This window comes from Anabrus simplex, chromosome 4 (genome assembly GCF_040414725.1).
Source record: "Anabrus simplex isolate iqAnaSimp1 chromosome 4, ASM4041472v1, whole genome shotgun sequence".
NCBI lineage: Eukaryota > Metazoa > Arthropoda > Insecta > Orthoptera > Tettigoniidae > Anabrus > Anabrus simplex.
In genome coordinates, this window is record NC_090268.1 from 206160036 (window position 1) to 206184492 (window position 24457).

General features: G+C 41.1%; 1 protein-coding gene across 1 annotated transcript in view; it reads left to right on the forward strand.

Moving 5' to 3' along the window:
- The first annotated feature begins 331 nt into the window (after nucleotides 1-331).
- Nucleotides 332-24457, forward strand: part of LOC136871761 (lysosomal alpha-mannosidase) — a 195518-nt gene continuing 171392 nt past the window's right edge. Inside the window, exons 1-2 of the mRNA XM_067145327.2 lie at nucleotides 332-444; nucleotides 13560-13662. Coding sequence (XP_067001428.2) covers nucleotides 361-444; nucleotides 13560-13662 — 187 coding nt within the window. The 5' untranslated portion in view covers nucleotides 332-360. The remainder of the gene's footprint in view (nucleotides 445-13559; nucleotides 13663-24457) is intronic.

The following is a 24457-nucleotide window of genomic DNA, read 5'->3' on the forward strand; positions in this document are numbered from 1 at the left end:
AAAACATTTTGTAATCCATTGTTCTGATAACAGAGAATGAATGATCGAGTGTTTTTCGAAGTTCATATTAAAATTAAAAGTGCAACGTTATGTTTCATGTATGCCTACTTTGTTTAGCTTCACTGAACTTTAATATTGAATAGAATTGAGAGTTATTGTAATTGTAAGTCCATATATAATTCCATACCTCAATAAAATAACTAAATACATATGTGCATATTTGATTAATTATTAGTACATATAAATCCGTTGCTCGCTAATAAACATTGTTTACGCCAAGAGAGCTGAAAGATAAAGTCGATAGCTTATCGCTGGGCGTTAAGTGCGGTCACCGAGTTATTCAACAAGATCAGTGTCATCATGACTCTTGGACTGTGCATACTGCTGTTGGTTCCTGCTGCCCTGGGCCTACCTGTCACCACAGAGCAGCGCTGTGGATATCAGGTGAGTGTCCTTGTAGTTGTTCTTTTAAGGAGCCTTTAACCCTAATGCTGACGGACAAAACGATGTTTGGGTCTTCTCCTGGCTTTATCATTCGTGTACCGGGCGAGTTGGCCGTGCGGTTAGAAGCGCGCGGCTGTGAGCTTGCATCCGGGAGATAGTGGGTTCGAATTCCACTGTCGGCAGCCCTGAAGATGCTTTTCCGTGGTTTCCCATTTTCACACCAGGCAAATGCTGGGGCTGTACCTTAATTAAGGCCACGGCCGCTTCCTTCCAATTCCTAGGCCTTTCCTACCCCATCGTCGCCATAAGACCTATCTGTGTCGGTGCGACGTAAAGCCACTAGCAAAAAAGAAAAATCATTCCTGTATAAAGGGAAAGCTAGATCTTTCCTAAAATGAGATAGAAATAACAGGAAGGGGGCCTAAGTTCTGTGGTGGTGGTGGTGGTATTTTTGTTTTAAAGGAAGTACAACTAGGTAATCATCTGCTAAGTGGAAACAAAAATGAAAATTAAATAAAAACTATTCATTAAACGGTGGAATTTGAATATGAATTAAAAATAAAACAAGAATGATTTTACTAAGCCGGAAAGGACAGAACACTTGAAATGTATACGCCCTTGATCAGACCACTCTCATACATAAAGTGAATGATGAGATCAGCAGTATTCTCATCGTAGGCTAGTATGAGTTCGAGTGTCTCCTGCAGACCGAGGTTCCGTCTCAGGCCAGAGCGATCGTCACACTCTGTGAGGATGTGGGCCACAGAGAATTCGGCACCACAAGCACACACTGAGGGGTCTTCCCTCTTTAAGAGGTGACAGAGCCTCAGCCTACGTAAAACTACGGCCTATCTCCGTGAAGGCCACATGGCAGCTGTCTTCTTAATAATTGCTCTCAGCTTGTTGGGAGTTCGGATATCTGACCTCTCCGATTGCCAGGACGCCAAAATGGTTCGACGTAGCTGAGAACAAATATCTCTAGCAGGTACGTTCATAGGTCTACGTGGTTAAACGTACCTCCTCTTTTGCGGATTCGCCCGCAAGCTCATTTCCAGCAGCTACTCCAAAGTGATACTGATTTGGCTAGAAAGTCATGAATAGGGTGCGGATGTTGTTGAGCTAAAAAATGAAAATTATTAAAATAATCCCTTAAATATGTGGAAAAAATGCTATAAAATAAGTAAAAATTTCTTTAAAATATTTGACTAAATCGAATTTTGGTGACTGTTTAACAAAGGTTTTACAAGAAATATACCGTCGCTGAGTTGCTATGTCATGAAGGAAAATGAACCTTAATGCACCGTACTGTAGGAACGTATGTTTTCATTAAGTATTTACGCACTCCTACAGCAGAATGGATTTAAGGTTCATTCACCTTTACTCCATGTGCGTGGGGGACGCAGACGAAGACTACGCCCACGGTATCCCCTGCCCGTTGTAAGGATCGACCAAAAGGATGATGGCATTAGAACCGTGAGATTATTTGTTATTAGTACCATTGCGTGCGGAACACCATGGATCGACGTTACTTGTGACTAGTACCACCTTGCGAGGAAAGCCATGGGTCGACGTTACATAGGAATAGTACCATTATCTGAGGAACACTACGAGTCTGGGCGTTGCTTGTGATAAGCATCGTGGTGTACATTCCACCGGTCGTTTCCAGTGTGTTAAAAATGGGTCTGCGTTACCCATGAGTTGTTGATGCTTGTTGTTTTAAGGGGCCTAACATCGAAGGTCATCGGCCCATTCCTATGAGTTGTACCACTTTATGAGAAACACCATGGGTCTACGTTGCCTGCGATTAGTACTACTATGTGAGGAAAACCAGTGGTGTGCGTTGCCCGAGTGTAACACCATTATGTGAGAAACGCCTTGGGTTTGTGTTACCTGTGGGCGTTACCACAATGTGGAATACGTCGTGGGTCTACATTGCCTAAGATTAGTACCACTATGTGAGCAACACCATGAGTCTACCTTACCTATGATTAGTACCATTATGATGGGCCGGTGAGCTGTATATTCGACCCCTTTGGATAATACGTATCATCCCAGTAATAAGACATTGTGAATTGGGTCCACTGATTGTTTTTGTTTCACGATAATTTTTTCATCACCATTCGTATTAAATTCTAGTCAGTGGATACATGTTGAAGTTTTAATTATCGTGTCATTTCGTTGCACCTCGTACTATTATGGGCCGATTACCTAGCTGTTAGGCCCCTTTAAACAACAAAAAACATCATCATCATCATCATCATCATTATTATTCTCCTTTACACATTAGCACAGGAAAATGAACACAACGAAAGTTGTTATTATGTACTGCATATCCGTGTGTGGCTAGGAGGCGTGACCGGTCTTAATAAAAATAATGTTGTTTGCTTTACGTCCCACTAACTACTTTTTCGGTTTTCGGGGATGACCGGTCTTAAGGAGAATAATAGGTAAGAAGAGCATAGAGGGATACGAGGTAATCCTCATGCTGCGACGATATCCCTATTCTATTCACTGTTCAGCTCTTGTTTTTACCGAAATAATTATCTCGTAATTTACTTGGAAGTGTATAACGATTTGCTGAATGTAGTACTTTGCCCGCCGAGGAACTTGGGAACATCTGTTCTTCGCACTCGTCACAGCCTTCGAATGTTTTTTTCATTAATGTGCTGTTGAACAACAAAAAATCTTCCCGCACTCGCGTTAACAATTAACAAAATAAAGCACGCCCATTTGTCGTAAACACATATTTTATGAATTCATTCTCTAACTGAATTAAAAATGCACGTTTTGATACCGAGCAAATGGCTAAGGTGTTTGGGTCACGGTAGCTACCAGCCTGCATTCGGAAGATAGTGGGTTTTCTGTGATTTTTCATTTTCACAGCAGGCAAATGATGGAGCTGTGTCCTAATTAAGGTCACGGTCTCTTCCTTCCCACTCCTAACCCTTTCATAGCCCATCGTCGCCATAAGACCTATTTCTGTCGGTACGACGTAAAACAGGCTGTAAAACAAAGAACAAACACTTCGTGTTGGTTTCGCTTTCGGCATTTTTTGTGGATGGAACCACTTGGAAGGATAATTCTGTACTGAAGCGGAAAGTTATATAACTCTTAGACTTGATATAGGGTTTTGGACTTATGCCGTGCCAAGAAAACGAGATGAAACTTCTTTATGTTTTACAGAACCTTTGCTCTGCGTCTTCAGAAGAAAATCTCGACTATTCACGAGGAATAATTCTCCAGTAATATATAGCTATTGTTTCCATTTGTTCTTGGCCTTGAGGTTCACGGAGTGAATGTCTAGCTGTGGGGGCGAGGGCGATGGCTGGTGCATTCCTTGTGCTCGAGACACGTTAGGAAATACTTTCTACTAATTATAAGACATTATTGTGTTCCTGCACATATCTTGGAAACCCAAGACTCACAGGTATAAATCCTTTCCTTAGTCACCAACAACTGCTCTCAGTTTGCTTGGTCATTAAAGGTATTTAGCAAATTTAATCATATGTAAGAAAAAATTATGCCTTTGCTGGCGAGATGTGTTTACAGTGCACTATGTCTTCTGGTATGGGCTATATCAAATTTGTTACTTTCATTGACCTGTCTCAGTCTCATCCTTGGCTTTGACAATATGAAAGTGACTGAGGTATGCGTAATACCATTCCTTATGCAGCCAGTCCCTGTTATGAATGGTGTGAAAATATCGCTCATAGGGTCGTGAAAATATCGCTCATAGGGTCGGTTGGTGCATGCATTTCAGTGGGCTTGGCAGACTGATATGTAATAGCAACGGCTGGCTTGGTGAGCAAAGCAACGGGAAACTACCTCACTCTTCATTTCACTAGTACTCCTCTTCAGTGACGCCTAGGCTATTTATGACAGCTGTTGGCGGAGTTGCAGAGGATCAAACCAGCCTTCGAGCTGAATACCCAACATACATACAAGAAAAAAATATAATTTGTATGCCATAAAATTTCATTAATTGAAAAAAAAAACACTTTAAATGATGTAAACATTTTTCAAAATGTTATATATTGATCGAAAACCGTCTAGAAAGTTGAAAAGAATGACTGATCATCCCAAATCGGCAATAAATGCAAAAATAATGCAAAATAAAAATTGTTATAATCGTTTCTTATTTCGCAGAATGAATTTCTATACTCGTTAGTAACAACCTAATAATAATAATAATAATAATAATAATAATAATAATAATAATAATAATAATAATAATAATAATAATAGTATGTGCTTTACGTCCCACGGTTTTCGGAGACGCCGAGGTGCCGGAATTTAGTCCCTCAGGATTTCTTTTACGTTCCAGTAAATCTACCGACACGAGGCTGACGTATTTGAGCACCTTCAAATACCACCGGACTGAGCCAGGATCGAACCTGCCAAGTTGGGGTCAGAAGGCCAGCGCCTCAACCGTCTGAGCCACTCAGCCAGGCAGTAACAACCTGATTCGAAGGGAAAAAAGATGGCATTTCAACAATAAACATCTCCTAGTCATGAATCTGTTGTACGAGTACCAGTAGGTGCTGTGGGCAACAGGTGTCAATAGACTGCAGAGTACTTAACGAGATCAGCAGTATTCGCGTCATCGGCTAGTTTGAGTTCGAGTCTCTCCTGGAGACCGAGGTTCCGTCTTACGCCAGAGAGATAGGCACAGTCTGTGAGGATGTGGGCCACGGTGGACTCATACTGGTCGATGCGAGAATACTCCTGATCTTGTAATTCGCTTTACGCGCGAGATTGGATTAAACAAGAGCATATACATTTCAAGTTTTCAGTGCCCTTTACAGCTTATTAAAATAACTTTTGTTTTCATTCGTAATTTTTTTTTCAAAATTCTCTGTTTAATGAATAGTTTTTATTTTAGTTTCATTTTTGTTTTTACCCTACTTGTACTTACCCTTAAAACAAAAATCACCACTAGCACTTCCCACGCTCAAAGAGACACTTAGTTTTAAAATGAAACCTGTTGACATCCTCCGTTTATCCACATAATTACTGTGAAACTTGAATAATTCGAATCTGAAGGGGCCAGAGAAAATCTTCGAATTAGGCCTATATCCAAGAATTTTAATTATTTGAAAAATAAAAAAAAAACGAATTAAATATATTTCTTATTATGTGTTAGTGATGGTGGTGCTATGTGTTTTAAGAGGAAGTACAACTGGGAGTTAATCGAGCTCTATTGTCTTTTGCCGTGAACTCGAGGCTTCATACCAAGTTTTCTTGAAGATTTTCCAAGGCTTATCATTCTGCCTTAGAGATGAGATTGTAGGGACGGTCCTGAAGGAATTCTGCCAAATTTTAAATCACCATTTCAATCCAAATATCTGAATACGATTTGCCATAGCTGTTATATACATTTTCTGTTAGTAGTTCTATGAGGCTACCTTCGTTGGGAGATAAATTTTCAAATGAAATTACGCTTCAAGGCATGCATCGATGAAAATACCCTTTTTACCAGAGCTGTTTTGTGCTCCAATAAAGATTAAAATCTAACCCCGTGGTGCTACAGCCCTGAAGGGCATTGGCATACCAAGCGACCGCTGCTCAGCCCGAAGGCCTGCAGATTACGAGGTGTCGTGTGGTCAGCACGACGAATCCTATCGGCCGTTATTCTTGGCTTTCTAGACCGAATAACGACAAAGGACTGTACAAAATCATTGTGTTGGGACTATTACTGTGGGGGATGCCAGTGCTTATCAATTTTACTGGCGGGATAGATTTGAAATCCTCAGCGTTTGGTAGCTTAGTATAGCCAATAGATTTGAGCTGGGTTTTGGAAATATTTGACAGAGTGCTATGATTTTGGGTCCACTGAATAAGACGGACGATGTCTTCACTTCATTATTCTATATCGTGTTGTGCTGTTTTGGGACTAAAATGGAAGTACGCCTGCAGATCATTGGCGTACGTATGGTAAGAACTATTCTTAAAAACTGTGGATATATCATTCATATATATATATATCGAGAAGCATCGTGGAGTACGCCAGTGTTTACTGATTGCCAACTTGAAGATATACCATAAAAGAAAACAACTTTCTGAGAACGACGGGACAAGTATGATTTAAACCACGAGACCGAGAGGATCGGTCGCACTGGCCATGCGTCACCTAGTGATATGCAGGCCTTCGGGCTGGGCAGCGGTCGCATGGTATACCAAGGCCCATAGGGGCGTTAGCGCAATGGGGTTGGTTTGATTTTATAATACTAACCACTCCACATTTTTGAGGGAAAATATATTTGCTCTTTCACAGCCACTCTTTAGAGAGTAAAATAAATTTTGGATACTCTTATCAACTGCTTTGTAGGTGCTGGTGTTACTAACTAGCACGAACAGAATTATAACTAATGAAGTAATATTTTTAAGGTGTGGCAGAAATTTGAATTTTCAAATGTGATTTATTGCTACTTGCATTCCTGTGCATGAACTAAGCTCAAAACAAGTATTATGCACGCGCTATTCTCTAGTTTGGTAGTCTTGGAAAAATTCAGGCTGATTTATATAAACCGGGTGGTTTTCAAAACGAACCCATTTCTGTCTTGTAGCAGATAGGAAGATACAACTACGTTCCAAATATTAAGAAAACTGTGGAAGATCCACGTATCATCACAGTAGATGTTGGACTGTGTTCCTGTAGACACAGCTATACCCTTTTCGCTCCATTCTTCTGGCAGTTCGCTGAACATTTCCTGCCATAAGGGGTAGGACATGCGGACGCAAAATATCTGACTAATCGCTGTGCCGTCAAAGTCTGCCGAAGCACTATTAGAGGTGACCTGAGCGCATATCCTATTGCTCCCTACATCATGATGCCAGGGATTACGCCTGTGTGTGTTTTTCCACAATATGGGCAGGATCTGCCCTCTGCCCTCGACGCCGCCAAACCCACACGCGATGGTCATGGGAGGTTTTGGAGAAGCGAGACTCATCGCTAAACATGATGCGACGCCAGTCGTCCTCTGTCCATGCCTCACGGGTAAGGTACCACTCCAAACACAGGTGTTGGTGTTCTGGTGTCAATGGGAATCGATGGATGGGGCGGTAGGATCTCATTCCGGCGGATGCGAGTCGCTGAGACACTGAGCGGGAACTCACAGGATTTTGTAGAGTCTTCAGTACATGTTCGCGTATAGCGGGTGCCTAAGTTATGGGATCCCGTCATGCTTGGCGCACCGTAAGACGATCCTCCCTCGGGGTGGTGTTTTTTAGTCGACCCGAACCTGCACGACGTGATTGGGTGCCCTCATGTACCCATTGAGTCCAAAATCTGAATGGCCTACATGCCTGGCACGATACGACCAACCAGCTTTCTGTAGTCCCACAATGCAGCCTCTGTCAAATGCGGTCAGTTGGTGGATAGGCTGTCTAACGCATCTGCGAGGCATCGTGGGTTCTTCGTACTGTACGTAGTAGCGCTGTGAAGAGGAGGCGGACCTCCTGTTGATTGAATCGGATAATACGATTACAGCGCTCCTCCGGAGACCTCCGGTAGTCCTCCGATTGAATTCACTGGCGGAAAATTCAAATGCTTTGATGTGGGCAATGTTGCAACGGTGATCTTAGGAGGAATTACAATTTAGATTTCAGTACTAATTCCACAGATGCATGTGTTCCCCTACGTTTGTCATTCAAATGATGTAGTCGTTTCAAGATCGCCGCATTATTTGTTACGTTATGAATAACAGATTTTGATCTGCTGACGTTCAGTTTGCAATAGGTGCAGGTGGATAGAACACTGTAGATTGAATATTGGCATATATTATACCGTTGCAAATGCGTTAACAATATTATTAATACTGGTAGTAAAATAGTTTAAGTGGTAATTATATTCCATTGCATGTAAACATGTATTATATACGATGTTCTTACATTAATTATACTCGTAGCTCATTTATTACGGAACAGTACATCCGCCTCCATGCTAAATGGTTAGCGTACTGGCCTTTGGTCACAGGGGTCCCGGGTTCGATTCCCGGCAGGTTCGGGAATTTTGACCTTAATTGGCTAATTTCGCTGGCGCTGGAACTGGGTGTATGTGTCGTCTTCATCATCATTTCATCCACATCACAACGCGCACCTGCATCTGGTGAGCCGAACTTGTCCTCAGACACTCTCGGCACTAAAAGTCATACGCCATTTCAATTTTTACTGAAGAGTACGAACTGATTGAAACTGGTTATATGCTGCACCGGGCTGAGTAGTTCAGACGGTAGAGCGCTGGCCTTCTGAGCTCAAGCTTGCGGTTTCAATTCCGACTTTGCTCGGCGGTACCTGAAGGTGGTCAGGTGTACCGGCAGTAGCGGCGATTTGGAATTAGAAGTAGGGGGGCAAAAAATGTAAAGACAACAAAGTACCCCAGTTTGTGGGATATAGCGGGGGGGGGGTATATACGTTATACATTAAAACTGAAAAAAAAAAAGCTACTAAATGGAATTTCGACAGAGAGGTAAAGATTCTCAGCCTACCAACTTACCTGTGTTGATAATATTTATTTGGGATTTTGATTCAATACTATACAATAAAACTTTCACTAGAGGAACAATATTACACATGTATTACAATTAAATAGACGTACGGCGTGATTATATAATTAAAATCATTTAGTATTTGACTACAAACTAAAAAAACTAACTGACACTAAATAGACTGCCAGACTAACGAATGCACGCGTACCCTTCCTCACAGCACATACAAAGTCTCCACTACAGTACTCGCTGTGGCGCTATACAAATCGGTTAACTCCGTGAACGACTTTGTTGCGTATTTCCGCTAATAATTTCGTTATTAATTAAAGCAAATAATTAGCTGATAAGACAACAGGGCTTGTACAAATTTCTTGTTTTAATAATTCCTATAATTCCTTGTTTCATCCAGGTAAAATGGAATACAAATGCAAAGTTTTCTCCACAAAGTAGGGGGGCGACTGTCCCCTCTCGCCCCCCCCTAATCACCGCTACTGTACCGGCACATGAAAGAACTCCTGTGGGACAAAATGTCGGCACCTTAACGTCACAGAAAACCACAGAAGTGGTTATGGGAGTACAATAATAATAATAATAATAATAATAATAATAATAATAATAATAATAATAATAATAATCCTTCCATCAATTTACCCTCCAGGGTTGGGTGTTCCCTCGGACGCAGAGAGGGATCCCACCTATACCACCTCAAGGACAGTGTCCTGGAGCGTGAGACTTTGGGTTTTGTTTTATGTCGCACCGACACAGATAAGTCTTATGGCGACGATGGGATAGGGAAGGTTTGGGAGTGGGAAGGAAGCGGCCGTGGCCTTCAGTTAGGTACCATCCCGGCATTTTCCTGGAGGAGAAATGGGAAACCACGGAAAACCATCTTCAAGGCTGCCGACAGTGGGATTCGATCCCACTATCTTCCGGATGAAAGTGGGTTCGAACCCCACTGTCGGCAGCTCTGAAGATGGTTTTACGTCGTTTTCCATTTTCACGCCTAGAAATTACTCTCCTTAGCCGTTCCTATCACATCGTCGCCATAAGACGGCATGACGTAAAGCAAATTGTTACAAAAGTAATAGACAAATGAAACACGAACGATAAATGAGAATGTATATATTTCCTATATTCTCCTTCGTCATACTTATAAAGCAGTATTTACTATGTCGCTAACACATCCGTTGCGCACCACGGATGGAACGGCAAGCGAGGCACACATTCAGTACTGTTGCTCCGTCCTCCGCTCGCCCTCCGCTCGCGTGCCGAAGCACCGATTGGTTTCCCAGCAACAGTTTACTACCGGAGAATACCGGAGGGAGCGCTCACTCGCACTACCGATTGCAATCATAGGAGGAACTGCTCCGTTCCAGCTCTATTTCAAACTTACGTCCATGAATGTAGGCGCCCTATAACAATCGTTACCTACATAAACAAAAATTGATTTATATCACCGATATTCCATACAATACCCCTTAACAAAGAACGTATAGTCATTCAGAATAATTAATGCATCCTCTCATTTGTTATCAAGAAAATGCAATTATATCGACATATAATAAATACCCCATATATCTGTAGGTATAAACCCTGTAGGCCTAGATACAACAAACAATATATCTAAACAGGTTCAGTTATTTCTCAGAAAAGTGCAGGCCCTACCTGTGCAGAACTTACACAGCACATACACTTCGTTCATTATTATTATTATTATTATTATGGAAATATTCCCATTGTATTGGCACTAGAATACAGTAGTTTCAAGTTAAATTTGAATTCGCTTTTAATTTCTGGACATATGTAAAAAACGCGAAAAACGTGCAGAAGTAAAGGATGATTATTTATGAGTGGACGGAGGAGTTCAAGCGGTTCAAGTCTGTAAGTGCTGCGCTGTAAAACATGGCACAAACAACTCGTAAACACCGGTCTCACGGTGTAGGTGGCAACGCGTCCGCCTGTCACCCGGCGGCCCCGGGTTCGATTCCTGGCCGGTTCAGAGTTTTTTTATTTAAATTATTAATATCATTGGTCTGGGGTCTGGGGTCTGGGTGTTTGTGTCATCCTTAATGTTCCTTTCATCACATTCAACACTTTACACTACCGCCATTTACATAATACACGCAGGTTTCCTCACATATGGTGCAAGTAGAGGCAAAAGATCCTCAAAGGTCGACGCCCCGAACATATAGCATTAGAAAAGTTAAAGAAGGAGTGTAGTTTCGCGCAATAATAGCGAAAAGTTATAAATTCATATGAGAATGCTTGTTCATTCCTCCCGTATGAAGTTCACACTACGCGCTTGTCATTCAATGTCTTTTTTTTTTTTTTGCTAGTTGTTTTACGTCGCACCGACACAGATAGGTCTTATGGCGACGATGGGACAGGGAAGGGCTAGGAGTGGGAAGGAAGCGGCCGTAGCCTTAATTAAGGTACAGCCCCAGCATTTGCCCGGTGTGAAAATGGGAAACCACGGGAAACCATTTTCAGGGCTGCCGACAGTGGGGTTCGAACGTACTATCTCCCGAATACTGGACACTGGCCGCACTTAAGCGACTGCAGCTATCGAGTTCGATCATTCAATGTTTGTACGTAAGAATGCTATCTGTATTATCGACCAATAATAAGGGTACCGGTATAAACTGAGGGACCTAGTTTCTCACGATAATAGTGACAAGTTATAAATTCCTGTGAAAATGCTCCTTCATTTCTCCCGTACCAAGTTCACACTACGCGCTTGACATTCAATTGGAGGTTCTGTTACATAATTATTATGTTTGTACGTAAGAATACTGTCTGTAATATCGCCAAATAACTAAAGTATTAACGGAGGGGCGTAGTTTCTCACATTAACAGCGACAAGTTATAAATTCCTATACAAATGCTCGTTCATTTCTCCCGTACCAAGTTTAAACTACGCGCTTATAATTTAATCGGAGGTTCTCCGGAGGCACCGATTGAAAGCGCCCGGAGCCTCCGCTCCGTAAACAACCGCTCCGTTAACAGCGCTAGTACGTAGTCCTCTCTGCACGTCTGACTCACAGCAGTTGACTGGTAACAACTTATAAACAACAGGACGGTGCCATCACGAATGCACTCCGGTGGGCATTCTGCACATTACAGATCCTTGTAAATCTAATCGTTTACTCACACAGTAATGGTATGCATGCATACCGAAATGGGATAATATTGGATCACTCCTTCTGGGTGCTTAACGTTCTTTATCAGGCAGTGTACATCACATCGAAAGCTTAGCAACTTTAGAGCCTCAGCGCTCTCAAGGCTATATACCAGGGTTTCGTTCATTTACTGGCAGGTTGTCGTGGTTGCTGGTCGAGATTTACATAATCGTGTACTTCGTGGTGGAGATGGTAGTGGTGGTGGTGATTCGTTTTAAGAGGAAATACAACTGGGCAATCATTATCTATTAATCATAAGGTCCGACATTTCGAAAATTGAAGTCATCAGCAAAAAAAGAAAAAAAAAGTAAAGGGAAAGGCCATGAAGGACGTGAAAATAAAAAACTCCCTAGGCCTTGAAAACTCAATATCGCGGAGGTCGGGAAAGACCAATACTTGATCGAGGACACTGGCACGAGTTATTGGAAGCAATGCCAGACAGCAATTGCCAACCCACGCTGCCAATTTGGCAGTCCTTGTTCTCCCGTTAGTCGTCTTTTACGACATGCAGGGGATAGCATAGAGGTTATTCTATCACCCCCACCCACAGGGGAAAGTGACGTGCAAATTTTTATTGGGAAAAATTATTTTGAAAGTCTGATTAGTCTCACCTAGTGATGGTAGCCACTTAATGTCTCTGCGCTGAAGAGCACAAAATGTAATGAATTTTTCCTTGCAGACTTTGGTATCATTCCATTCCTATATGGGAAAAATAAAATAGTGCCAATGATTGCCCAAAGACTGACGTTCTGTGAAGCAATTGTAATTGTAATTTTCTGCCTACTTTTTGAAAATGGCCGCCTCTGTGGTGTAGTGGTTAGTGTGATAAGCTACCACGTCCTGATGACCGGGTTCGATTCTCGGCATTGCCACGAAATTTGAATAGTACGAGGGCTGGAATGGTGTGCACTCAGCCTCGGGAGGTCAACTGAATAGAGGGTGTTCGAGTCCCACCGCAGCCACCCTCGAAGTGGTTTTCTGTGGTTACCCACTTCTTCTCCAGCAAATGCCGGGATGGTACCTAACTTAAGGCCACGGCCGCTTCCTTCCCTCTTCCTTGTCTATCCCTTCCGATCTTCCAATCCCTCACAAGGCCCTTGTCCAGCATAGCAGGTGAGGCCACCTGGGCGAGGTACTGTTCGACCTCCCCAGTTGTATCCCGATCCAAAATCTCACGCTCCAGGACACTGCGCTTCCGGCGGTAGAGGTGGGATCTCTCGCTTAGTCCGAGTGAAAACCAGCCCTGGTGCGTAAACGTATTAAGAAAGAAAGAAAGAAAGAAAGAAAGAAAGGAAGGAAGGAAGGAAGGAAGGAAGGAAGGAAGGACGAACTTTAGGAAAAAGTAATTAGTAATTGAACTGATTGTATTTTTGCTCAGGTAACTGTTATTGAGCCCAGTTACTTTTATTTTGTACTTTTACCATCTGTAACCATGTTTCCATGTTCGCAGTCATGCCCTGTTCCCGTGCCCGGCAAGCTCAATGTTCACATCGTGGCCCACACTCACGATGATGTCGGCTGGCTCAAGACAGTGGACCAGTATTACTATGGAAGTGAGTATATCACATTCTCAAGTAAGACCATGTGTATATTTTATAAAGTGGCATATTGTTATTAGATTAAATTTGTAGTTGACCGAGATCAGACGGCATGTTATTTGTTATTGAGCCGTCCATCTGCAAAACTGAGAAGGTCCATGTAAGCAAAATCTTCAGCAAGTGGAAGAAACCTCAAATTTCTTATTGCCTTGCGCGATGAAGATGAAACTTAAGAATTAACCTATATCTGCCTAGTATTAATCGTGGAGTGCTCTGAAATATAAAGCCATAATATCCCGTACAAATAGAATCATGCCATTCAGATATACAGAGTTTTGCCACTGTATTTTGGATGTACCCAGCTTTGCATCGGTATGAAGGTCAAGGCTAGACATTTGGTTTCGAAGCAAAGGTTTAACCTTGAATTAGGAGTTAGGGAGACTGAAGATTGCTTTTAGCTATTTGTTTAGTCATTAAAAACACTGCATTACGGCCAGAAACCTTAAACTTTCACTGTTTCCTGAAGTCCAGCTGACTCCTTCATTGTTCATATTTAATAATAATGCCATTGTTTTCATGTCCCACTAGCTTCTTTTGACGGGTTTCGGAGACACAGAGATGCCGGAATTTAGTCCCGCAGGAGTTCATTTACTAGCCAGTAAATCTACTGATCTGATTTGAGCACCTCTTTCTGGTGTTTACTATGATGGGTAATGACTTTTTTCTGCTGGAATAATCACCGATCAATTCCCGAACGATACACTGGCGAAATTCCAGTGAGGTCAACAATACTTCTGAATTTTGGCCAATAGAAGGTACACTGCACATAAATTATGCACTCCAATGTGTGTCAGATTAAAGAAAAGTTGAAGGTAGTAGTGTTTGCATTGCACCCAATTTCGTAACTTACGTTTTCCTGATCCATGAGATGTACACTTAGTAACCATGACAGGACAGGGGAACCCTGCACGCACCGTTTTACAGTAGTTACCTCAAGTGGTGATATGAAATTGTACATTAGGTACACTGGCTTATTCTCCATCTACTTGAGGCAAGAGATGCAATTACTGTACTAGCCAGAACGTGAATTTCCCCTGTCTTCATAACTTTGTCCTATGGGGAGTTTATTGGCATATTTTTTTCTGTTATGAGAACTGTTACAAAAGCATTCGATTTTTTCCCGCGAGAATAAATTGCAGATTAGGCGAGTTGAATAAGTTATCCAAATATATCTTACAGTCTTGATACAAAATTTTCACTTAGGAACAGTTTGTCATCTTCATCCAGGGTGAGAGCATTTTCATCATCACCGGCCTCAGCTTCCAAAAAATGAATTACTTCTTCGTCCGTTATAAGAATTCACGATGTATGGACATTTTCTGTAAAACAGTTAAAACCATTTCATAATCTCTTCTGTATAGTTTTCAAGACTATGATATAAGTCTTCAAATAGTAAGTACAAACTAAAAAGACAGAAATTACATCAGATCTATCCGTCGGTAATCATACATACAGTACACAAACGCATTACACACATGTACTGATAAATCTTAAAAAAGGACACGGTTACTTGCCGTATGGTACACAGGGACACCGGTAACTCAATGAGTAATTTTAGGTTGAATTAACTGAAGTATAGGTGGGTTATCCTTGAAATGATTGAAATAAACTCTCACAAGATCGTTAGTTGTAGAGTTAACGGTAGCTCCAATAATGAACAGTGACTCAAGAATGAATCACTTCCAGTAGATCGAATAACTGCATAACTTCAATTACTTAAACCAGTATTAAGAATCAACTAGTGGGCCAGTGCTACTGCGCAGCATTTCTTTTAAGAAGATCAGATAACTCGTCTTGATATGCATGTCGCAGTCATATTGTTTTGCCTGCACTTTTCAATGGTTTTGTGAACTTTAATAATTCGATATCTCGCGCCATTGTCATTTTATCAGCACATGAAGTCACTCTATCAGACTGCTTCGCAGGCGAATTCGAGTGGGCTTTGCCAGGCGGTGTTGCTAAATTCCACAATTCTGGCTTGGTCACACTAGTATACACTAGTGTCAGTCTTCATCTGAAATGGCATAGTTCACCCCAGGCTCAACACCGTAGGTAGGGCAATCTGCTGGGTTAGCGACGACGATGGCCTTTCTAGCACGGAGTGGAGAGACGAGCTAAAAATGACACGTAACGTTGTAACTGTAAGAACTGTACCGGGAAGGTCTCTTGATGGTAACCACTGCAGAAGATGCAGTGAGACTCACGTCTTGGGTTCCTGTGCCTTCGGTGAAGCTCTTCGAAACACCAGACATCGCAATATCCGGTCGTCCATAGCACAGACGCTCCGTGAGAAAGGATTTCAAGTGCATGAGGAAGTTCATGGCATCAGAGCAAATGGTAGCACGAGAAGGATAGACATGACCGCTATTAAAGGGAAAAGGGATATATTATATTAGAACCCACAGTAAGATTTGAAACACACTCCGACCAATAGAAGAAGCACATAGAGAAAAGAAGTCTATCTACCTGCCCACAGTGCCGTGTTACGAGAAAAAATACGATCTGGACGACGTGGAAGTGAGGGGTCTCTTGATCGGTGCGAGAGGCTTCAGTCCCTAAGAAGACGATAGAGCTGATGAAGACGTTCGGCATCATTTCCAAGGAGTTCGCCGACTGGGGACTGAAAGCGCTCGGAGGTTCTCTTTCGATACTCAGACACCACTTGTATTCGCCAGTCTGAGACTTATAAGGTAGGTACTTTACATTTTTTTAATGAAATTGTTTTAGTGTATTCTTTGTCTTAGGCAGCCTGAAAGTGTAGGAAGATTTTTAAAATAAGAAGAAATACAAGCAATTGAATCACTTGTGTGTATACATTGCTCTCTACCACTTCCAAAAGGACTACACACGCGATACCATAGAGCTTGCCTAATCCCACAATATTCCAAACTTTCTTGACGTGCATGTATCATATGTTTACTATAACAGTCAATCAATTCATACTGATCTGCATTTAGGGCAGTCGCCCAGGTGGCAGATTCCCTATCTGTTGTTTTCCTAGCCTTTTCTTAAATGATTTCAATGACGTTGAAAATTTACTGAACATCTCCCTTCATAAGTTATTCCAATCCCTAACTCCACTCCCTATAAATGAATATTTGCCCCAATTTGTCCCCTTGTATTCCGACTTTATCTTCATATTGTGACCTTTCCTACTCTTAAAGACGGCACTCAAACTTATTCGTCTACTAATGCCATTCCACGCCATTTCTCCGCTGACAGCTCTGAACATACCATTCAGTCGAGCAGCTCGTCTCCTTTCTCCCAGTTCTTCTCAGCCCAAATTTTGCAAGATTTTTGTAACGCTACTCTTTTGTCGGAAATCACTCAGAAAAATCGAGCTGTTTTTCTTTGGATTTTTTCCAGTTCTTGAATCAAGTAATCCTGGTGAGGGTCCCATACACTGGAACCATACTCTAGTTGGGGTCTTACCAGAGACTTATAAGCCCTCTCCTTTACAGCCTCACTACAACTCCTAAACACCCTCATAACCATGTGCAGAGATCTGTACCCATTATTTACAATCCCATTTATGTGATTGCCCCAATGAAGATCGTTCCTTATATTAACACCCAGATACTTCATCCCCAAAAGGAACTTTCACCCTATCAACGCAGTAATTAAAACTGAGAGGACTTTTCCTATTAGTGAAACTCACAACCTGACTTTTAAATGCGTTTATCATCATACCATTGGCTACTGCCCTTCCCACAACATTATCGAGGTCATTTTGCAGTTGCTCACAATCCTGTAACTTATTTATTACTCTATACAGAATAACATCATCCGCAAAAAGCCTTATCTCTGATTCCACTCCTTTATTCATATCATGTATATACATGTATATACATGTATATAAGAAAACACAAAGGTCCAATAATACTGCCTTGAGGAATTCCCCTCTTAATTATTTTAGGGTCAGATAAAGCTTCGCCTACTCTAAATCTCTGAGATCTATTTTCTAGAAATATAGCAACCCATTCAGTCACTATTTCGTCTAGTCCAATTTCACTCATTTTTGCCAGTAGTCTCCCATGATCCACCATATCAAATGCTTTAGACAGGTCAATCGCGATGCAGTCTTTTTGATCTCCAGAATCCAAAATATCTGCTATACCTTGCTGGAATCCTACAAGTTGAGCTTCAGTGGAATAACCTTTCCTAAAACCGAATTACCTTCTATCAAACCAGTTATTAATTTCGCAAGCATGTCTAATGTAATCAGAAAGAATGCCTTCCCAAATCTTACATACAACGCATGTCAAACTTACTGACCTGTAATTTTCAGCTTTATGTTTATCACCCTTTCCTTTATACACAGAGGCTACTATAGTGACTCTCCATTCATTTGGTATAGCTCCTTCAACCAAACAATAATCAAATAAGTACTTCAGATATGGTACTATATCCCAACCCATTGTCTTTAGTATATCACCAGAAATCTTATCAATTCCAGCTGCTTTTCTAGTTTTCAACTTTTGTATCTCACTGTAAATGTCATTGCTATCATAGGTAAATTTGAATACTTCTTTAGTATTACTCACATCCCCTATCTGGACATCTTCCTTGTAACCAAAAATCTTTACATACTGCTGACTGAATACTTCTGCCTTTTGAAGAGCCTCGCATACACACTCCCCTTCTTCATTAATGATTCCTGGAATGTCCTTCTTTGAACCTGATTCTACCTTAAAGTACCTATACATACCCTTCCATTTTTCACTAAAATTTATATGAACACCAATTATGCTAGCCATCATGTTACCCTTAGCTGACTTCTTTGCTAGATTCAATTTCCTAATAAGTTCCTTCAATTTCTCCTTACTTCCACAGCCATTTCTAACTCAATTTCTTTCCAGCCTGCACCTCCTTCTTTGTCTCTTTACTTCTCTGTTATAATATAGTGGATCTTTACCATTCCTTACAAACCTATTTTCACATTCCTCAACACTTGCTTTAAACCTATCCCAGATTCTGTTTACATTCTTATTTACCGTTTTCCACCGAACATAATTACTTTTTTAAAACTGCCTCATGCCTGCTTTATCAGCCATATGGTACTATCTAATAGTCCTACTATTATAACCTTCCTTTCTATCACTTTCATTTTTAACTACGACAAAAACCGCTTCGTGATCACTAATACCATCTATTACTTTGGATTCTCTACAGAGCTCATCTGGTTTTATCAGCACCACGTCCAGGATATTTTTCCCTCTAGTTGGTTCCGTCATTTTCTGAATTAGCTGTCCTTCCCATATTCGCTTATTTGCCATTTGTTGGTCATGATTTCTGTCGTTCGCATTTCCTTCCAAACTGATATTTGGTACATTCAGATCTCCCGCTACAATCACATTTCTTTCCATGTCGTTTCCCACATAGCTGATTATCTTGTCAAATAATTCTGAATCCGTGTCAGCGCTACTCTTTCCCGGTCTGTACACTCCAAAGACATCAAGTTGCCTATTATTTTTAGAATTGAGCCTTACACCTAGAATTTCATGTTTCTCATCTTTAACTTTCTCGTAGCTTACAAATTCTTCTTTCACCAGAATGAATACTCCCCCTCCCACCATTCCTATCCTATCTCTACGATACACACTCCAGTTCCGGGAGAAAATTTCTGCATCCATTATATCATTTCTCAGCCATGATTCAACTCCTTATTACAATATCTGATAAATATATATCTATTAAATTAATTCTATTCCTTTCTTTACAATACTTCTACAGTTCAACACTAACATTTTTATGTCATCCTTACTTGACTTCCAGATCTCTGTACCCTCATCACCGCTCCCTAGACAACCCCGTTTCCCTGAATGTACCTCCCTATTACCCTTCTAAACAAATTTCCTAACTTATGCGTACCACTGCGGTTTAAGTGAAGGCCATCTGAGCGCATATCCCTGTCTCCTATCCACCCATTAGGTTCTCAAAATTTCACTCCCAGTTTCCCACATACCCACTCCATAGTCTCATTTAAATCCCCAATCACCCTCCAGTCAGTATCCCTCCTGCACAGTATCCCACTGATAACTATCTCCGCTTTCTTAAACTTTACCCGTGCTGCATTTACCAGATCCCACACATCCCCAACTATGATGGTACTTATATTAGCTTGCCTTACGTTGTTGGTACCAACGTGAAACAGTACCTGGGTAACACTCTATCCTAGTTCTCTTTCCTTGACACACTTTCCCTATGGAATCCCCCATGAAAGCCTCAACTCCACCTCCTTTGATCCCCTCCCCTCCTGGTCAGTCCTATCTTTCCTGATAGATGCAGAAGCTACTTCCTCGTCCCTTTTCTCTCTCCCATGACCCTGTTCCACCTGTCTTTTCCTACCTTCTACTGTACATTTCCCTTGTCAAACTTTTCCCTTCCTCCTACTTCCACACATCCCAGCAACAGTTTCCTGTTCCTCATCTTCCCTCTGTTGCTCTACCTGGAGTGGCTCGTACCGATTTCTCACAGACAACTGTCCTGAATTCTGATCCTGAATAGAGCCCTTAGCCTGCAATCTCCTTCCCCTTAGGACATTAGACCATCTGTCTTCTACAATTCCCCCTTTCCTTCCCATCCCTCTTTTACACCTGGTGTAACCTGTACATATTTTGAGGGAGGCCTACCTTCCTTCTTGTCTTCTGTGAGAATCCTAATTATCTCCCTCAAACTTTCCAACTCCTCCCTCATACCTCACAATGCCTTGCCACACCCACAGTTCTACACATGCACTCTTTAGCCACTCTTTACGGGAAAAAATGAAAAGAAATTGAAAAATAAGTTGTTTTGTGAAAAAACAAAATAAACGACAAGAAATATTGTCTAGGATAGTACTCAAAAATCACACGACAATAAGGTAATTAATATACTACTACACTACAATACTACTTAGTCGTATTCTATTTTTATCCTACAACACCATAACAGATAAAAACTGCTGTTAATTACTGAATACCGAAAGGAATACACAAGATTACACAATTCTATACTGCAGTTAAGCCTATCCTAATTACAACAACAGAATTTTAGTAAGAGAGTTTCTACAGATACCTCTACTATACTACACAAAAAAATTACAATAATCAAATAAGCACGTTAATTTATAGTAAGATAATACTCGTATACTACTGTACAGTACATTACAATAATTTTAACTACGTTCAGACGTATCCTAATTACAATACCGGTACCGTATCTCACTACAAAGCACAAACAGAAATTGAAATTGCAAGTTTGAAATTTGCACGAACTACTGTACTCAAAGATTACCAACAAAGCTAAAATACTAAGACAGATTATTATAAGTACTATGCTCTAATAGATACACACACAAAGATACACACGAATATAGCAGGTAAGATACTGTACTAAATATAACGTATCTGCACTACAATTCTAAACTAATATGTGGTTATATGAATTTTTCCGCTGGGGGATTACTACTATTTTCCCTACTATGCGTGACGGGGAATATAAGTGTCCTTAAATGCCGAAAAAGTAAGAGGTTGTCTACAATAAATTCTGTCAAAAGTACGCCGGGGCTTTGAACTGCAATATTATTACGATAGGCCCTATAGGAATTTAATTATTAACTTTTAATCGATGTATGAATGCCCGCCTGGTGGCCATGATCATTAAGGGGCTGAAGTATAAAAGGTCTGACACCGAGGTTAGCCAGTTAGAGTCCCGTTGTTCGAAAAAAATTTCACCATCAGAATGTTGGCCGGCAGGGTACGGGAGGTGGTGGTATACAATTTCTAATCACTAGATTGCGTGCCAAAAGCCTGGATTAAATTCCAAACCTCTTCGCAGTGCTCATATGGAGTGAGGGCATATGACGCTGTTGATGGCGACTCGTCCGTCGGATGGAGATGTTAAGCCTTGAGCAGACCCCTTGGTGCTATTCGACAGGAGCAGGCTATGTGCCGGCACCGGGTTTCACCTTCTCCCTTCTATCATATATCTGGTCATTCATTTCATCTCATTAACTCCTCTGATGAGGTTGACGTCAGTAAGGGCATCCGGTCATAAAATCCGCCACGAGAGATTCATCTCACCTCATACCCACCCCGTAGGGAAAACGGGACAAGGGTTGTCAAACAACAATCGATGTATGAATGAAGGTGCAAAGTACAGTACAAAGTATGCCGGGACCTTAGGCTACAAATTATCGGAATAAAGTGATCAGCTGATTTTGTATTTGTTTACACAACCACCATGTGCATGCAGCCCGTACTCTTTGATCTCGTCGGAATGTGCGGTATTAACAATCGTCAACAATCCAAAGACTGTTATGTACCGTAATTATCCAGTGACATTACCCTGTAATGTCTTTAAACTTCTTTTTAAATCGAAGTTTACAGGTGAATCGTGATTTTTAATCAACCTTTAATTAACCTTCATGATAGTTTGAACGGATATCTATACGATATGCCGGAAAATTGCGGCGGAAATTACGGTACTAATCCTTATGATAATCTGCCTTTGTAAGCATTATACCAACGAACCTACAGATACAGTATTTACACATATTTTTAAAGTTAATATTATTACCTAAAGAATTTCCTAAAGCTAAATTCGAAACAAGGTATACCTAGCTATCCTACTTAACCTAGAAAACGTAATTTACTGAACAACAGCTGAATTACTAGTTTTAAATCAATATCACTACTCCCAATTTCTACCAACAAGCACTAAACACCAGTATATAAATAGCACTAAAAGAATCACAAACACACAAAATTAAGCTATTTCAATAGGTTTTAACTACTTTATCACTACAATAATGCAAGAGCTCTCTCAACAGCCAACCGTTCACAAGCGCATCCAACAATCGTATACACCCAAAAACATAATTTATATGTTTATCCAAATATATTATTTGACAAAAATAGCTCATGACATCATATTGCTACAAAACTGTTAAAGTATTGCGTGGTTAGTATCATATACTGTTGAACTCTCAATGGAATTTTCATCTGAGGCTTTGATATTCATTAAGGTCGAAGAGCATGCGACGTTGAATCGTTTATATTTGATTGAACTGTGCTGATGTATAAGTTGTTGACGAAAAGGATGATGCCCATAAGAAGCCTTTGAACAAGGTGAAACGTGCCTGTTTAAATCGCGGTTACTCGCTTTGTGAGCGCGAAACTCACCTCCGTAGTATATTGCCTGTTGTTGGAATGTTACAAGACGTCTACTTTTGAAACTCCCTATACCTTTCAAACAGGCCGTTAAGAAGGGAAGATGTCAGTTACTTACGTTATATTGGTAAACCAAGATCCTCAGTCCATTATTAGGCGCGACAGTGCATGTTTGTGAGTACCGGTGTTATAACATTTCGAGCATTGTCATTTGTCAAGTATTGTCGTATGCTTGTGTTTAGTGTGCAAGGTTTAAACTGTGGCTGTTGTTGGTGAATTTGTACAACTTATAATGACATCCACTAATCAGATACTTTCGTTGTTGGGTGAAACGTTGGAGGAAGTGGACTTGAACAACTAAAGTGATGGTAATGAAACAGATGAGGTTGACAAAGTGATCTTAACTCTGAAACAGTATGTCTGCAAGTTCTGAGGGAGAAGAAGCAGTTTCATTGAATGAAGCCCGCATACTATTCGTTTTAGGACAGGATTGAATTATCAAGTGGAACCTTCATGCTGCCGCTACAAATGCTCGAACCAGGACACACAATTTGCAAACAGTGTTACAGGAAACAATGTTGAAAGCAGCCGAAGTGATGACTGGCAGTGTAAAATACTACCATAATCGCATCTCATTATTGTCTAACTTTAACTTTTCGTTTTCCTGTGTAAATAATTATTGGTTCTAATTCAAGCATTCGTGTTCCTAAATAACTGTCTCAAATTTACGCGTTAAATACCTCTAACTTCATAGGGCATACACTCAGTGACAAAAAGGTTATCACCTAGAGGGAGAGGGGGAAATTAAATTGAACTTCTCGTGTTGAGAGGTTATATGATTTCATTTCAGTGATTACAAAATCAAGTGAAACGTACAACGAAGTTGGCAGTACGAGCAGACTGCTGGTCACTTGTCAGTAGGGTATTGCTCCGCCTTTCTAATTATAATTAGAAAGGATGCCATGCAGGTGTAGTAACCCTTTCTGAGCAAGTTGGCCCGCAGCAGTTGCAACTGGCCCTTGACGTCCTGGATAATGGCACTGGGACGGAGTTGATGTACGAGTGTTCCCACATACAGTATGTTCTATCGGGGACAGATCGGGGATCTTCGTGACTAAAGCAGTACATCAACATCATGCAGACAGTTATGAAGACACGTGGCGGGTTTAGACGAGCGCTATTCTGCTGAAAGATGGTGCTACGATACTGTCTCAGTGCCTGCGCAATCAAATAACAGCTCTAGGTGCATTTAATGGGGAGCTTGAGTGCGAGTCTCTCCGCGGAGTCCCCAGGCCACACCTACCCATCTCCAGAGCCAGAGCGGTAAGCAGCTGCCGCCAGAGTACGTGAGCTGTTGTTGAGGTTGGTCTAGCGTTTGCATATTTTGATTTGGTTGATACGCCGGCAAGCGAAGAGCAGGGTGCCCGTATTCATGTAAAAGACCGTCCAGAATATAGCTCTTAGTTCGAGGATTATTGATCGTTATAAGTTCATCAAGTTCAGTCTTGAACATAACATTTCCGTAAGGTACGTTGTGCTCTGTTAGCCAGTTCTGCATTTCCTGTTTGCGAGAATGAGAAGAAAGGCATTTATCCTAT